This window comes from Microchirus variegatus (assembly GCF_963457635.1).
Source record: "Microchirus variegatus genome assembly, chromosome: 15".
NCBI classification, from domain to species: Eukaryota; Metazoa; Chordata; class Actinopteri; order Pleuronectiformes; family Soleidae; genus Microchirus; species Microchirus variegatus.
In genome coordinates, this window is record NC_139816.1 from 8,887,012 (window position 1) to 8,904,623 (window position 17,612).

Here is a 17,612-nt window from a genome sequence, read left to right on the forward strand (position 1 = left end):
AAAAGACACTGAGAGACAGAGCATAACAAAGAGAGAGTCACTCACTCCCTCATTTACTTCTACCGCCTAATCCCCAAATCTGCATGTTTTTGGACTGTGGGAGGAAAACCAGGAGAAAACCCAGTCATGAGGAGCTCATGGCACTTTTCCACGACACAGTTCCAGTTCCAGCACGAATCAACCTGGCACAGCTCTACTCTACTTGTTTTTTGGGTTTTATTTTTGGCTTTTTCATTAGTGATATAGTACCTGGTACATGGTGCCTTTTTTCACCTGCTCTGGTGAGGTTCCAAGCGAGCCGAGCCGATACTAAAACGTGACGTGGACTATGACTGCGTGAGTCATGAGCGGGCAATGCTGAACTGTAGATCACTTAAAAAGACTTCAAAATCCTGAAAATGTGCGTTAATCTCCAACATTTAGCAAGGAAATTTCTCAATATTTCTCAATCTCAATATTTAATTTAATTTAGAGGAGTGTTTAGCAACCGTGAGCCGAATCACAAGCCCTTCCACCCCTTTCAGTCCAGTGACCGGTCATGCAGGAAGTACTGAACACCTTTGCCGGGCGATTTTCACCCTAGCAAATAAATGTATGTGATTTTCATTAAAACCAAGTTTTCATCTTCATTTTTTTTTTTTTTTCTTTCCAAATTCCTAATTTTCCAGTAATTTTGGAGCATTTCTATGTTAAAATAAAAGAACACTACTCAAATTCGTCATGTATTGTCATGTTTTGATATATATATATAGCACTTTTTATAGTGTTGCAGGATTAATGAACTGATTCTAATGAGCCTTTCTGCATGGAGTTTCGCGCGTGACGTCATTTTAACGTGACTCCCGATTGTTAAAATGAATCTCTAAAGTCACGCTAAATTTTAGCAGTTCGACTGTAGGTGCGCTAACGGCGCTAAAGGAGCTAAAGGAGCTAACGGAGCTAACTGGTAAACGGTAAACTGTGCTAGCGAGCCGATGGCTACTAAACTTGTTAAATGTTTATTGGACATTACTGGATACAGACCAATAAGTGTAAACTGTAGAACTGCAATCTGGTCATTAAAATGATTACAAATGGGATTTCTTTCTGGATTTTTTTTTCCTCTTTTTTTTCCTTTGGCGGCCCTCAGTCCAATGTTGGGTTCCTAAATTGGCCCTCGGGTATCAAAACTTTGAGAAACCTCCGCTTTAGAGATTCATTTTAACAATCAGGAGTCACGTAAACATGACGTCACGCACGTCTTTTTCCCGTCAAGGAAGCGCATCACGCGTCAACGTTGACGCCGTTAACGTGCCCCGCACTATTGTTTACCTTTAAAAAAGTTACGCACTACAGCTTTAACATTACCAGTCCTGTAAAGTGTTCGCATTTAATTAAAAAGTCTCCTCCAGGGGGGATTTTATCAGGACTTTGTTACGGTGTCCTCTCTGGAGAAACTTCATTACAAGTTGAGAGGCGAATAACTTTGAGATTAAAGGGATTAAAGAATAAATAGTGCTGAGGGGGGGGGAGAGGGGGGGTGGGGGTTTGAAAAGGTGTGCGCATGGACGGATGATCCATCCTCGCGCTGCATGGATCAGGCATCTCCCTGATCATTTGCTGCACAATGAAAAATAATGACACGGAGGCAGCAGTGTTTTTACCGAGCATCGAGAACAGTGTGGTCCTCCCTGCCTCCCACTCCCACACTGCGCGCAGAAAGCGGTAGCTCACGCGGATCAGCAACTCCAACCACGCGCGCCGGCGCGCACGCACGCACGCACTGGACTCAGTCCCCCCCCCAGCTCTTCCAGCTCCCTCTTCCCGATCAGAGTGTGGTTCATTCCAGGGCTTCTCTCGCTATCCTCGGCGTTTTTTTTAGGCTGCGCGTCAACACAACAGTGAGCCCCATGCTGCGGGCGCCTCCGTCAGTCTGCTGACAGAGCAGCGGAGAAGTCAATGTGGATGGTGAGGAGGAGGACGAGGAGAGGTGAGGAGGAGCGAGCACACACACACACACACACACACACACACACACACACACACACACACACACACACACACACACACACAGGAGCTTACTCCTGCTGGACTGCTGCTTCGTGCCGAGCTGGTGGTGGTGGTGACAGGGTGAGTTCACTCAGTTGTTCTTTGTCTTTGTGATGAGGATTTAAAAGTGAGCCGCATGTCTCTGTGTGTGTGTCTGTGTGTGTGTGTCTGAGATGCTGTGCAACAATTGTCCTGGCTGAGCATCCTCCACAGTCTGGATCCTCATGGGACAAAGATATAGAAAACCCCATGGGGAATTTGAAATATTATTTGGAAAAACAAAGTGAATATTCTGAGTAAATCATTCATCTGCAAAGAAAGCAGCTCAATGGATGCTGTGTTGTTTACATTTATTGTACATCCTTTGCTGCAAATATCAGACTCTCTCTCACACACACACACACAAAAACTTACAGAACAGAAGCGTTGAAAGAGAATACCATTCACACTCTTTGATCGACGGTCTGCACTGACTGTAACTGTGTGTTTGGACACACAAGTGGACACGGGATTGAGTCGTACAAGTGTGTGTGTGTGTGTGTGTGTGTGTGTGTGTGTGTGTGTGTGTGTGTGTGTGTGTGTGTGTGTGTGTGTGTGTGTGTGTGTGTGTGTGAGTGTGTGCGTGTGTGCGTGTGTGTGTGTGCGTGCGTGCGTGTGTGTGCGTGTGGGAATCTTCAGTGCTGCTGTTTGGAAATTGAGTTTTGTCAGCAGGGCGAACGGAAGCGGTGATTAGAAATCACAAAAGACAAAAGGGAAATCACTGCACCGCACTGCAATGAAACTACTTTTGTTCCCTCCTCCCTTTAAGGATCATCTGAGTGCATTCACTACTGTCAACTTAAACAGCGTCTTCATTTCTGCTGCATAACAAAGCCTCCTCTCACTTATACGTATATATATATACATACATATATACAGTACATGTACACACGTGTCAGTCTTCCAGACACCTGCTCTGTGGTGGATGCTCCATGTGTGATTGCCTGCTCCCGTACACAACGGTTGTCCAATTTCATGGCTATTAGGCTTGTTAATAGGAGAGGGGAAGAAAAAAAGACAGCCCAGGGCCCCATCTGTGAAGACCCTTTGATTAAAGAGCATATAGTTTACAAAGCTTACAGACAGCGTCACATGCCACATATTGTTATTGCCCCTCGGGCATTATTGACGGAGCCTCCGGTGATTGATAACAAGCAGATCAGTCAGACACGGAGCCAGTGGGTGAAAAAAACATGCACGGAATTGAGTATTTTACGAGGAACAAAGCTGCACTTTATGACTTTTTTCCATCCAAAAAACAGCTGATTGATTTAACAATCACAGATGAATGCTTCACTAACAAACACAAAGTCTAGACTAAAACAGCTACAAGAATATGATCCTATTCAGCAAATCTTAATCAAATTCAGTTACTCACGCTGACATTCACACCTCGGATAAATTTAGATTCCCCCCGCCCAATTAAAGCCGTGGTGTGTAACTTTCAAACATAAACGAACATCCGTTCGTTCCATTCAAGGCGTCGCTCCAAATGAGTTCACGCGACACTGATTAAGGGCCATCGTCTCCACATTATTCTCGAGGTGTTTCATGCTCAAGTTGCCGGGGCAACACTGGCCCTCGCTGCACACAGGAAGTGATCGGCGGCGTGTAACGTCAACGTGTGACGGAGGCTAAGCGGTAAACAACAAACGGCTACTGTTTCCCGATTGTAAAGTCCAGTGTTTTTGATGGGTTTTGTATTCAGATTATTTATCCATCGACAGAAGTTTTATACATTTATTTGTTTTGGAAAAGTCGGGGACAGTGCACACATCAATGTCCCTTCACATAAAAGTGACAGATTGGCGCTACAGGCAAACGTCCGCTCCCTTTTCCCCTGGCAGGTTGATGGAACAAAACTGACAAATAAATTCACAGAGCAATGAACACAATAGTAATTCAGAGCGACAGATATATTAAGGGCAGCCACAGATAAACATAAAACAATGTAAAGGGGCCAACGTGGACTGCACATTGGCCTATACAGTGCAGTATAAATTGCACATGCTGTCCTGTGTTTTATTGCATGCTGTCCGTTTTATTGGACACTCATAAACAAATTGCATTTCCTAGACTTAACCATCATAATTAAGTGTCTAACCCTAAACCCAACTCTAACCCTAACCCTAAAACCAGGTCTTAATCCTCAAAAAGCCTGTTGGTCAACACTGTCTATACTAAAGACACAAACACACACACACAGGGTTATATTGCTGCTATTCTTCTTAGCATTGATTTCCATTAAGCTTTATTCCTAACCTAAAGCTTAACCAATTCATACCTTACCCTAACCTTAACCCTTAGAGCTCCATCGGTTAGGATTCCTTTGATAACGCATTTTTGTGCAGAATTCACAAAATAGACCGTTTTTCATACATACCAATCCGATCCAATCCAATCCACTTTATTTGTATAGCACATTTTATGAACAACAAAGTTACCAAGGTGCTGCACAACAGATATCAAATGGTAAGTTAAAATACAATACGAGCCAAGTATTTCCAAATTTCACATATTCAATCCCATTTGAAACCTTTTTATTACTTTTTGCTGTGTTTTTGTTTATATAGTTGGTGAAAATTAACTTTTTCCCCCCATCATATTGTCTAGGTTGTACTGAAAAAAGGGATATAAGTAGTGCTGGGCGCGCCATGCGTTAACTTTGATGGCGCTAACGCATGGCGCGTTTCCATGGCGACTGACCGGAAAAACACGAGTGTTGCGTCATGTTTACGTGACTCTGGATTGTTCAAATGAGTCTCTAAAGTAACGCTAAACTTTAAAAACAGAGGCACACAGTACGCTGGTTATTTGTAGCGCTGCTCCAGTTTGACTGTAGGCGCTAAAGGAGCTAATGCAGCTAACGGAGCTAACAGGTAGACGGTGCCTGGACTCCGGTGTCGCGGCATGTAAACATGGCGTCACACGCGTCTTTTTTCGGTCAGTCTTCGTGGAAACACGCTGTGCATTAACCTAGTGTCCACCACTGGATATAAGACACTCTATAATAAGGCCTCTGTATATACTGTATGTTTAAACATAGTATTGGAAACAAAAGCAGCCAAAATGCTTTGTGTTCTAAGGGTTAACGTAACACGTAATCAAACCAGTTCCTCAGAAATGAAGGTCCTACCTTATTAGGAGCAGGAGTTTTGCTCTCCATGAGGACGACTGGTCCATGTATGCCAGGAAAAGGTCTGAAGGACATAAGAAATATGAGCGAGAAAAAGGTCAGTGAAGCCACGCACTGTTGTGCCCTGAGCAAAGCTGTCCGTGAGAGTGTGACACTGTAGAAAGATGAAAAATGAACCAGTATATTTTAACATTCTAGATCCAAGATAAAGCCTCATTTAAAAAGGGAGCCACACTGGGTCAAGGTAAGATCCACTGCTATGTATTTTTAAAAAAAAGACAGGAAGGATTATTTGAAACGAGCACATGCAGGCCTTAGAGATAGGTGAGAGCAGCAGCAGCAGGAGTTTAAACTGGGTATTTATAAATAATACATTATGGAAAATTACCGTCTTAGGACAATGTGTTTTTCGAAATTATGATGCATGAAATCATTAGCTCCCCCAGCGATGCTGTGCTAAAAATGATGCTTTCATGAGTCATACGTGTCTCAGTGATCATAGCGGTGTATTCTGGGCAGCATGATGGATTTCTAATGGGAGTCAAACGCTTTCATTTAAGCATTATTAGTTCATGTGGTCGCTGTAATCGTATTATAATAACAAATGATTGATGGAGTTGTTGTGCTGCGTTTGTAAAAAAAATTAGAATCAAATTGAAAGAAATCCGGTCGACAAAGTGTTAAAATAAAAAGTGGAGACTTTACAACTTGCTGAGCCTCTACTGTGGATGCATTGACGGAGCTGCACGCCAAAATCTACGACTGAGACGGAGAGACGGAGACAAATCCTATGTTAATACAGAGCATCGACTCCGGCAGACACTTCAAATTAAAGTGCGAATAGAAGGCTGCGCTCTCCGTAACCACTTAAAAAAACCTCCAACTCCGCGGTGCTTAACGTTGGGGATCTCCCAATTGGAGATGACAATCAGTTATTCCCAAATGAGGGCGCAACAAAGACGCCACTTAAATCAGTTAATTCCTGCAGAAGGGGCCCAACTTTGATGCAAATCAAAGGACAGCGGAGCAGTGGGAGGATGAAAATGAATATTTATGGTCTTTTTTTTTCCCCAGTCCCGAGATGTCCCAGAGTACTCTTCGAGTCCTTTTTAACAGCACACGAAATTGTACTTGAAAGTTGTAGGCAGGTCGCTCGACGGCTGAAACGAGAAACTCAAGTGGGTTTTACCATTGTCAGCAAATCACTAAACTGCCTCACTTGAGAATGACACTGAAGCACGAGTGACTGTGAAAGTCGCTTTTTTTTCTTGCGAGAGTCACGTCCCTCCCCCTTTTCTGCATAATTATGTAAAATGAAATATTGACAGTAGTTTCCAATGTCATGGAAACTACACAGAGATGAGAATCAGCAGCACGCCTGTACAGATCAAGGTGAATATTAGATGATAAAGCTTTACATACTGAGTACTTCTGTATTTATTGTACTTGGACCAGGCTTTTAGCTAGGATATTTTTAGAGGGTGCCCCCCCCCCATTGCCCCCTTACCCATATGCATTGCATTGTAAGCGGGCTCACCGTATCCCGCGCACAATGGATAATTTCTCTTCGCGCAGTTTTATCCACACATCCATATATGACACAAACATAATGATGTTTATGACGAGGATCGAGTACAGTCGCGTTGAAATACACGGGATCCGAGTAGATCTTAGTAAAACGTGTTGACAGATTCTCAAAAGCGCACTTTTCATTGTTTTTACTCCGTGGTCTCATTCTTTCTTTAGAAGACGCTTTAGCGCTGTAATTAACGGAATAACAGATGCATCAGATGAGCTGATCTCTTTAGTTAACTGCTCAAAGAGAGAGAGAGAAGAGAGTTCTGTCGCAGGGAGTTCATAATCTGCGCTGCAGCCAAGTTTCGCTTTTGCGCAACTAATATGTGATGTTCCACCATGTACTCACATCTTGTTGGAATCGTTTTATTGGTGTTCCAAACGTATCTTTTGCGGCCAGCACGCGCCTGTCTATACCCGCGCGTCATCACAACATCATTTCGGTGGTTACTAGGGGAAACGGAAGGAAAACATAGGGCGTCCTGCCTAAAAGTAAGGCGTCTAATTTCTTCCCCAGGACGCCTGGACGCCCTGCTGGCTAAAAGCCTGACTTGGACATTGAAAACAACACTAAACTAAAAAAAATTAACTGCAGAAAAGCACCATACACATCATCAATAAGACTGAAAATTTGGTTTACTACAAAATAATAATGCCAAATATATCTAATAATCAATAATAAATCACTTCCAGATATAGCATTAAATGGAGATGGATTTCTGTTGTTGGAATTATGGAATGATGCAAATCAACTTTTGATTTTCCCACCCCAAAAAAGATATGCAGTGCTATTTTTGAGGTTGTCTTGTTTCTAACATTGCTGAGACACAGTATAAATACATTTTATGTATATATTTTCTTACTTTTCTTAATTTTCCTCTTCAGAAAGGAGCATATTATTGGGGAATAATATACAACAGCCACACATGTTGTTGTTTTGTGTCTGTGCTTTTTCAGTCACTTCTGTTTTTATCACATTGGCATGACTGAATAAACATCCACTTCTACTATTACAGTACTAATAATAACTGTCTCCTTTGTGCAGAATGCATCAAGTGTCTACAGAAACTGTCTTTGAATCGCCTTGGTCCGTGGCTGCGGGGCAGTGAGCAGCGACCATGACGTACCCCAACACCAGCATACTGACGTCTAACTTCAGCGGTGCCTCAGACCCGAGTCACGACTCGGGGGGCAACATCTACCGGCCCTTCTCCGTCTTCAGTGTGCTCACTCTCACGTTGCTGGCGATGCTGGTGGCGGCCACCTTTGTCTGGAACTTGCTGGTCCTGGTGACCATTCTGAGGGTGAGGACGTTCCACCGCGTTCCTCACAACCTCGTGGCTTCGATGGCCATCTCCGACGTGATGGTGGCCGCCCTGGTCATGCCGCTGAGCCTCGTCCACGAGCTGAACGGCCGGCTGTGGAAACTGGGCCGCGTGCTCTGCCAGGTGTGGATCTCCTTCGACGTGCTCTGCTGCACGGCCAGCATCTGGAACGTGACGGCCATCGCGCTGGACCGCTACTGGTCCATCACCAGGCACCTGGAGTACACGCTCAAGACGCGCAAGAAGATCTCCAACGTGATGATTGCGCTCACGTGGCTGCTGTCCTCCATCATCTCGCTGTCGCCTCTCTTCGGCTGGGGGGAGACGTACTCAGAGGGGATGAAGTGCCAGGTGAGCCAGGAGCCTTCCTACACCATCTTCTCCACCTTCGGAGCCTTCTACCTCCCTCTCTGCGTGGTGCTGTTTGTGTACTGGAAAATCTACAAAGCTGCAAAGTTTCGCATCGGTTCCCGGAAGAACAACACAATTACACCCATGGCTGAGGTGATTACTCATTTTTTCCTCTTTTAAAATGTCAATTATATTGAAACAAACCCTCATTTATATGAGTCATAAATCATAATAATCCCTTTCTAATATTAAAGTGTGGTCTTTCCTCCTCCTTTAAATGTATATTAATACTTAACGGGGAAGTCACACTGAGATTAACATTTCTTTTACAAGCGAGACTGGAACTCAGTCCACACGTAGGTGGGTATTTCAGAAAATGGACGTTTTAAAAACACCTTTGTCGACACAAAAACAAAGACCCACTTTTCAGGGCTGACAAAAGCATGCCAGGTTTACAGGTGCCGATGTGACAAAGACAAAAACATCACTGCCTGTTCTGGTAGGCAAACAACAATGGTGCACCATGGGAAGGGATAATTGTTTGTTTGGACAGATAATGAAGTTGAGCTATTCTCCAACATGACACTAGAATACAAAGTTAACAAAACACACGGAAACGTTGGACTTGGCCGTCTGCCAGTGATTTGAATTTGCTGTGCGGTCGCGTCGGGCGAGGATGCTAGTTTTGGCTAACTCCACATTCTCCTAAATAACCAAGCAGCTTATGTATACATCTAACATGGCGGCCACCAAGGAGCAGTTGTCAGTTTGTTCCATATTGAGCGACTTTCTAGACACCATTATTGACACCTTACTCTGCATATGTCATCTGGATCATTGGTCTGATTGGTTGTAGGTCTGTTTGTAATTGCCCTTACACCCTTTCCAGACTCATATGCTGTGTTTCCATTATTTTGGAACAGTAAGGCCCTCAGTTAGGCTCGCATTTTGCCTGAGAACAAGGAAGATAGGAAGCGTGACGTGGTAGCGGCACAACGACAGCAAACATCACACGTGGCACAACAGAAGACAACAAAGGAGGACGTCCCAGCAGCTCATCAGTTATTTCCTACTCAGTTTGTGGCTGTTTTTTCTCAACAAGCCGTGAAGCTTTGCATGTGAAATGACCAAGGGCGCTTTGACGAAAGACCGGTCAGCCTAGAGAGTAGCGCTTTTCTGTCACCCAATCAGCTAACTGTTGTGGGTCTAGCTCCACCCATACTGTACCATTACTATGGTAACCCCAAGGGAAGGGTACAGAGAAATGGAACAGTTAGGGCCAGTAGTGGTGCTCTTGTACTCTTTCTAATGGAAACACAAAAACTCACTCAGTGGAAACACTGGCAGCTGGGGCCACTTGTTTTCTTGTGGGAAGGATTGACGTGACATGGGGGTGAAGAATCAGAGATGGTGACACTGTGGGGTTTCAGTTTTTGCCCGTCCATACTTAAACACAGCCCACAGTTTCCCTCAAGTTTTCTAACAAAAATGGAGCGAGCAGCATTTTTAAAGATCTCCATTTGCACGGCTATAAAACAGCAGGGTTTGGACGACAAATAACATCGGGAAAACTCTAAATACGAATATCACAGACAATGAAACAAAGCATTAGGCTGCATTATTTAGTCACCCATTTATCATTTGAATCAAGCACCTTCAGCTCACAGTTGCAACTTCCTTCATTCTACACTCATCATATATCATCACACTTGGAGTTTGGACTCAAGATTGTTCGAGTACGAGCAACTATGAAAGGAAATACTTGATTAGCCTGTAAAATGGCGGATAACCCTGACGCACAAACGTTATTAATTCTTTTTGGATGATGAGCTTTTTCATCAGTAATCAGGGGACACATAAGTATCTGATGTATGAACATTCAAATAATTGAAGCCATCCTGCTCATCACCACTAGCTTGATAATGTGTGCAGGCAGAGGGCGGAAGGCTATAAATACCACCTGCAGCATCTTTAATGGGCCGCTTCACCTTCCTGGCGGTGGCAATTGTGTAATCAGCAGACACAAAAGTGTAGATCTGTTCTGCCTGCTTTTGCAAACATTTATTCAGGGAAAATCTTCCCCCATAAAAAATTGAGTTTGCACCCACTTGTTACCTGCAGAGATGGTTCTGAAACGCACTTTAAGAACGGACCCCTGAAAGAAATTAATGACAGTTTCGACGCCACTTTGACACATTTGAGAGTAGACGTCTTCTTTTACCTGTGAAAAGCTGGAAATCACTTACTGTCGGAACATTTCGAGAATATCTCGCAAAATATCCATATTCAGAAAGAGGGGAGCTTTTAAAGGAAGTGCAGAAATGAAATGTTTCCCTTCGATAATTCATCTGCTTCCAAGTTTGCTCCTGGTAATCTCATACTAGATATGTGTGTGTGTGTGTGTGTGTGTGTGTGTGTGTGTGTGTGTGTGTGTGTGTGTGTGTGTGTGTGTGTGTGTGTGTGTGTGTGTGTGTGTGTGTGTGTGTGTAACTTCAGTTTGCCTGAAATTAAGAAGCACCAGTATTTAAATTAAATATCCCGGACTTTTTAATGCGTGTGGACGAATGACTTTTGAGCCACTCCAGGAAATGGACGCCATTTATTTCCCTGGGAAATAATACGTATGACACTAATATACATTTTATCATTGCATATTTAATTGAAAAATATAGAATGTGAAGGTTACCTGTCCCCTCTAAGCTTGTGTGCACCTATAATGGACAAATACCCATTATTTAAAGCTAGAACCAATCATCAGTACAATTCCTTTCTGAAAGTGACCCATACACATATTTACCAGGTGTATATGTGTGTAATTAGATTCACCGTTAAACACGCTGAAGCACAATCTGGAAGAAGTGCGAGCAAATGACACCTATCGGGGGGGCAAAATGACCTGTTTATGTCAGATTTTATTACGCAGGCAATCACTCTTACGACCACAGCCATTAAACTGAATATGTTTTATTAGTTATTTTGCTTTTCGGGCAGCTTATGGTCGCATTATGCACGTCTCATTACGCCGCCAAAGTTTACTCTCATCATTTCCCCGGCGTTGTGAGCTCGACAAGCCGAGGCAGCGAGCCTCGCCGAGTGTCACCGATATGACCAGTGGCATCAACGCTCGGGATAATAAACCGCCCGCACATCCATCCATCAGCAACGCCCACTCAAGGACGTCAAAGACATATTCTAATGTGGACTCCGTCACCTCTGAAAGTTTCCGTTGCAATTCATATCTATCCTATTGTGTTCCTGTACATGTGACACCTACCAAGAGGGGTTCCTCTTCATGAGGTTTCACCCATTACTTCCCCCTCTTAAAGGATTTTTTGTGTTTTTCCTAAGGATAGAAGGTAAACTGTGTTTGTGAAGTTGGGCTAAAGTGACTTGACTTGAGGTCATGATGCAGGGCTTTCCTGGCAAAAAAATTCAAAGTTTGGGGTCACTTAGAAATGTCCTTATTTTTTGAAGGAAAAGCACTTTTTTTCAATGAATATAACATTCAATGAATCAGAAATACACTCTATACATTGTTAATGTAGTAAACGACTATTCTAGCTGCAAATGTCTGGTTTTTAATGGAATATGTGCATAGGTGTATAGAGGCCCATTTCCAGTGTTCTAATGGTACATTGTGTTTGCTAATTGCGTTAGAAGGCTATTGGACGATTAGAAAACCCTTGTGCAATGATGTTAGCACAGCTGAAAACTATTTTGCTGGTACTTTGACAAAAGCAAAGATTAAAGGGCATGATAAAAAATATTTTTTTTACAAATAGGTGATGTATGTAGTTTCAGGAAATGGATAATGTCAGAGCAAAGAGATGAGATGAGGCACTAGAAAAAGAAATCCTTTTCGGAGGGGAATCATCAACAGAAATGGAATAAATTAACATGCCGTAATTATATTTTCATTCGTTCATAATTACCCGAAACTAAGAATAATTTTGTTTACATCGGCTTGGATTGAGTTGTTGTTACACCTCCACCTCAGTCAGTAGTCACACTGAGAATAGAATATCACCGGGGTTTCTGCAGCAGCAGTTTGTTTTTATGCACACACACACACACACACACAAAAACACAAAAACTTTGATGTGGAATGTTTTTACACACGAGTGGGTGGAAAAGTTGGCGTAAAGACAAAAGGTGAACGCAACGAAAACAGGTGCAGTGAATAAAAGGTCAGTCTTGAGAAATCCCACGAGTGCAAGAAGCAGAGGGATAACACTTTGCTCTCAATACACTCTTGGAAATAAGGGTTTCAAAAATGTTCTTCCACAAGGGCTGAGGTTCTACCTGGAACCATTTGCTTCTGAAGAAAGGGTTTTTCAAGGGTTCTTGGTAACACTAATGGTTCCAGTGAGAACCATTTTGATCCAGAGAACCCTTTAAAACCCCTTTCCTGAATAAATGGTTTTAATTAAAAGGGTTCTTGGTAACAGGTTCCACCTGGAACCAAAAAGGGTTCTCCTATGAGGACAAGCCGAACAACCTTATATGGTTCTACTATGGTTCTTAGCACTTTTATTTCTAAGAGTGTAGTCACTTAACATCAACGGATGGAAACCAAGATAATATTTTTGGGATTTTCTCTTCATGAATCTTTAAAAAATAGGTACAAACAAATAAACCAGATACTTTAAATTAAACGCAGGCCCGCGGAGAGGACCTTAGATGTTTTTATGTTCCCCAAAAGAACACTCACTTTCTTGTTTTCGCCTCCTCTCAAGCGTGAGCACTGTCACTTTCTTTGCTGTCATTTCCCTGCGTGTCAATGCCTCGATCAGCTCTTAATTAGCGGCTCCTTTATCCGTCCCAATCTGCCTCATTAGTCAATCATCTCGTCATTTTTATTTTTTCATAACATGTCGTCTCTTTCTACCCCGCAGTTTTCCGGGCTCTGCTGTCACGCACACGCCCTCCACCTCCTCCTCATCATCATCATCATCATGATCATGCATCGTCTTTCATCCCTCATCATCCGTCTCATCGGGGTCACCGGCCACCGCCACTACACCACTTCAGGGTTTACCGACTGTAGTTTGCTGCTCAGAAGCAGAAGACCTCAGCTTTTCATATCCTCCCAAACCTCCATTCATGTCCAAGCACCAAAGACCATTTCAAGATCACATTATTCTGTTCAATCTAGTATACATTCATTAGTCTCTCGTGACTCTCTTGGTTCTGCTCAACCTTTAAATTGATAAGAATAATTAGGCATCATCTTTCTCATACACTCTTATAAATAAGGGTTCCACAAAAGGGTTCTTCTACAATGCACTATTTTATTGTTTTTATTGTTTTTATTACTTTTATTTGTTTCCTCTTTATTTATTTATTTCTTGTAAAGCACTTTGGATCACCGAAAGGATTGTTGTAAAGGGCTGTATAAATAAAGTACATTTACATTTACATTTACATTTACAAGGGCTGAGGTTCTACCTGGAACCATTTGCTTCTGAAAAACCCTCTCTGGAAGAAAGGGTTTTTCAAGTGTTCTTGGTAACACTAATGGTTCCAATAAGAACCATTTTGATCCAGAGAACCCTTTAAACCCCCTTTCCTGAATAAAGGGTTTTAAAAGGGTTCTTGGTTGAACCCACCAAAAGGGTTCCAGGTGGAACCTTTACAAAAAAAGGTTCTACCTGGAGCCAAAAAGGGTTCTCCTATGAGGACAAGCCGAAGAACCTTATATGGTTCTACTTAGCACTTTTATCTCTAAGAGTGTACTTTCTTTCTGCTTTAAATCAGAATCATCACACAAATTGATACGGTAAATAAAAGAGATAACCGGCCGGGCCATGTTAGAAAAGATCAGATAATAGGAATCGGATAAGATTTCTCCACAGATGTAGTTTGAAGGCATTTAAGGTGAGTCTCGGCATCCTCGCACGAAAGCACATAATAACCTCATTGATCTGCTGTGTAAAGGCGGGCTCGCAAGCGAAGTGCCCATTTTAGCTTTACTGCAACATCTACAGCGGATGATGTTGGGGTGTCTTAAACCGCCCATTGAATTCGAAAACCTCCTTCCCAACAGCACTAGGCTTTTAACTTATGGCCTCTGCGGCAAATGGATTTTCTTCATCCGTCTTCTCGGCCGTGGGGCCCCCGCTGACCTGAAGTGATTCAAGGGAGAAGAAGAAAAAAAAACGTTTCCCTACAGAGCGAGAAAGTTCCCTCCGTCTTTAAATATTGAGCACAACAAAACAGTCTCAGTGTATCCGCGCTAGCGCACGCTTGCTTGCTTTACACCTGACACGTTTAGAGGTGTGAAAGATTTAACGGCACTTTCTGAATGACCCGGACGAGTGCGATTGAAAACAGAAACATAAAGTGAGCTGTGAGAGCTTCGCTTGGCGAACAAGCAGAGGAGGAGAGAGGGAGGCGAAAGTTAGAAGATTAATGTTGACATTTGCTTCTCTCCCCCCCTTTCTTTGTAAAATGGCAGAAAATGGGCTGCTGCTGGCAAACTAATGCAGATTAAGACATGCTGTGCCCTGTGTGTGTGTGTGTGTGTGTGTGTGTGTGTGTGTGTGTGTGTGTGTGTGTGTGTGTGTGTGTGTGTGTGTGTGTGTGTGTGTGTGTGTGTGTGTGTGTGCAGTATGCTGCTGATCCACCTGTCGATTCACACTTCTACTTAGCAGCCCGTAATCCATCTTTTGTTGAGCGGCCGTGAAAATTTCCACTCGACTAATTGATTCTTTTATTTGACCTATGTTTGTTAACGTCTGCTTAAAGCGATAAAGAAATATATATATTATGACTTTGTCGCCCCCACTGACACAGACACACACACACACACACACGCTTTAGTGGGGACCAAAGCAGGTGAACGCCACTGTGTATGTACAGAATATAAATGTGAAATCTCCGGTATCATTAAACATGTAGAGATGTTTTGAGCTGCTTTGGTGTGTGTGTGTGTGTGTGTGTGTGTGTGTGTGTGTGTGTGTGTGTGTGTGTGTGTGTGTGTGTGTGTGTGTGTGTGTGTTGTGTCTGGTGTGCTGTGCCACAGACTTTGTGTCTGTGACATTTCGCTGTGACAGCAGGATTCTGCTCTTCTTTGTACTTTGTTTCCTCATCTTTAGGAATTTTAAATACAGCGGCAGAGGGAGCCTCGCTAGTTAGGTGGCAAAGGCAAAGGCGGTAATGTAGAAGCAGGTGCGGTTACTCGGGTAACGGGTAAACCCATTAGTAAAGTATGCTGAGGCTTTTAAAGGGGAATTCTGGGTATTTTACGACCTGGGCCCTATGTTTGCAAATGTCTGTGAATAGTAGTTTCATAATTGGAGCAGTAGATGGCGACAGGTGGCGATGGCTGAGCTCAAAGCTGCAACTAACGATTATTTTTGTAATCGATTAATCTGTCGATTACTTTCTCGATGAATTGATATAAAATGTCAGAAAATGTTGATCAGTGTTTGTCAAACCTCGTAATGACGATGTTCTAGAACGTTTTGTTTGTCCACAAACCAAAATGATTCACTTTGAATGATTTCTTTGTTATTTGTAGCAAAGAAACGAAGAAAATATTCACATTTAAGAAGCTAAAACGATCAGAAATCTTGTTTTAATCATGAAAAAAAGCTTCCAACCGATTCATCGATTATCAAAATAGTTGAGGATTAATTTAGTTATTCAATAATAATCGATTAATTGTTTCAGCTCTATGCAGTATGGTAATATCCATAAAAAGTGCTTGGTTTTGTAGTGGCAACATTACCAGTGCATGGTGTCAAAAGTTCAAAGTCTTTACTCCAGGACAACGTTTCCATCTCCAGTCTCGCGAGACTACGCAAGATCACGTGAGACCTCAGAGTTGCCAGACACTGCGATCTACTGGACTACACACGTACACACCCACATTAATAAACATAGGCCCCAGGTAAATAATAAAATACCATCATTCCCCTTTAATATCATTACAGATGTGGAGGAGGGGTTATGCTAAATATGGCTCCATGACATCATCAAGCCATATTTTTAAGATACGCCTTAAAATTCCCTAACACAACGATGAAGAGGGACCATTTACAGCCTTTGAATTTTATTCATATGTTCTCAGCCTCTATTTTCTCACATATGAACTGTGTATTTAGCTGTGTGACCTCATTGTAGCGCTAACTATGGCTGCCAGATCGATTAACGGATCAATGGAGTGACTCGTTTACCCTGTGATCGGCTGCTTTCTAGGTAAAGGAGGAGACACAGCAGCCCCAGATGGTGTTTACTGTGCGCCACGCCACTGTGACCTTCCAGACAGACGGGGACACATGGCGCGAGCAGAAGGAGAAAAAGGCAGCGCTGATGGTAGGCATTTTGATCGGTGTCTTTGTACTGTGCTGGATTCCCTTCTTCATCACGGAGCTCATTGTGCCGCTGTGCTCCTGCGACATCCCGCCCATCTGGAAGAGCATCTTCCTGTGGCTGGGCTACTCCAACTCCTTCTTCAACCCACTCATATACACCGCCTTTAATAAGAACTACAACAATGCTCTGAGGAACCTCTTCTCCCGGCAACGCTGAGGCACTCACGCACACACACACTGACGCACTATACACACCAGCATGCACTCCACAGAGTTACTCCTCCTCCACACAGACAAGGACTGTCTCTTCAAATCACTCCATCATCATCCCCGCAGATGGATGACAACCCCCACGAACTGTGTGTCTGAAGAAAAAAAAAAAAAAAACTGTCTTTAAAATGTGCTATTTCTATGTATGATGTGTTTTTGTTTATTGCCACACTGAGATAGCTGCACAGCTGGACCGAGACAAACGGTTGAAGGATGATATCTACAAGGAGACGAATAAATTGGTCGTGTTGTGGCGAAGACGAGAAGACGGGCGCCGTCTACGCTTTTGGTTTTCGAAATCTCCGTCATTTCAGGCCTATAAGGGGAGAAAAGCATGTTTTTTTTTACCCCTCGTAAAGAGTTGTATCATCATGTGAAGCAGTTGGGAGTCATTCCAAGGCTAAAAGAGCTGGATGCCAAATTTAAAATAAATATATCTTGTATTGAAGGTGCAAAATGAACCTCATAAACAACAGACCAAGAATAAACTGCAGATTCTCTTATTCTCGACACAAATTGCCACTTTCTTCAGGAAGAGTGTCACCACAGAGAGTCGGCGAGTGAAGCTTC

At 43.0% G+C, this 17,612-nt stretch overlaps 1 protein-coding gene across 1 annotated transcript; it reads left to right on the forward strand.

Moving 5' to 3' along the window:
• Positions 1-7,896: 7,896 nt before the first annotated feature.
• On the forward strand, positions 7,897-16,989 carry htr5ab (5-hydroxytryptamine (serotonin) receptor 5A-b; the record flags this gene model as incomplete). The annotated part of the gene is made up of 2 exons (XM_083901694.1): positions 7,897-8,607; positions 16,657-16,989. The coding sequence occupies 2 exons, from the start codon at positions 7,897-7,899 to the stop codon at positions 16,987-16,989; spliced, it is 1,044 nt and encodes a 347-aa protein (XP_083757820.1).
• Between the last annotated feature and the right edge of the window lie 623 nt (positions 16,990-17,612).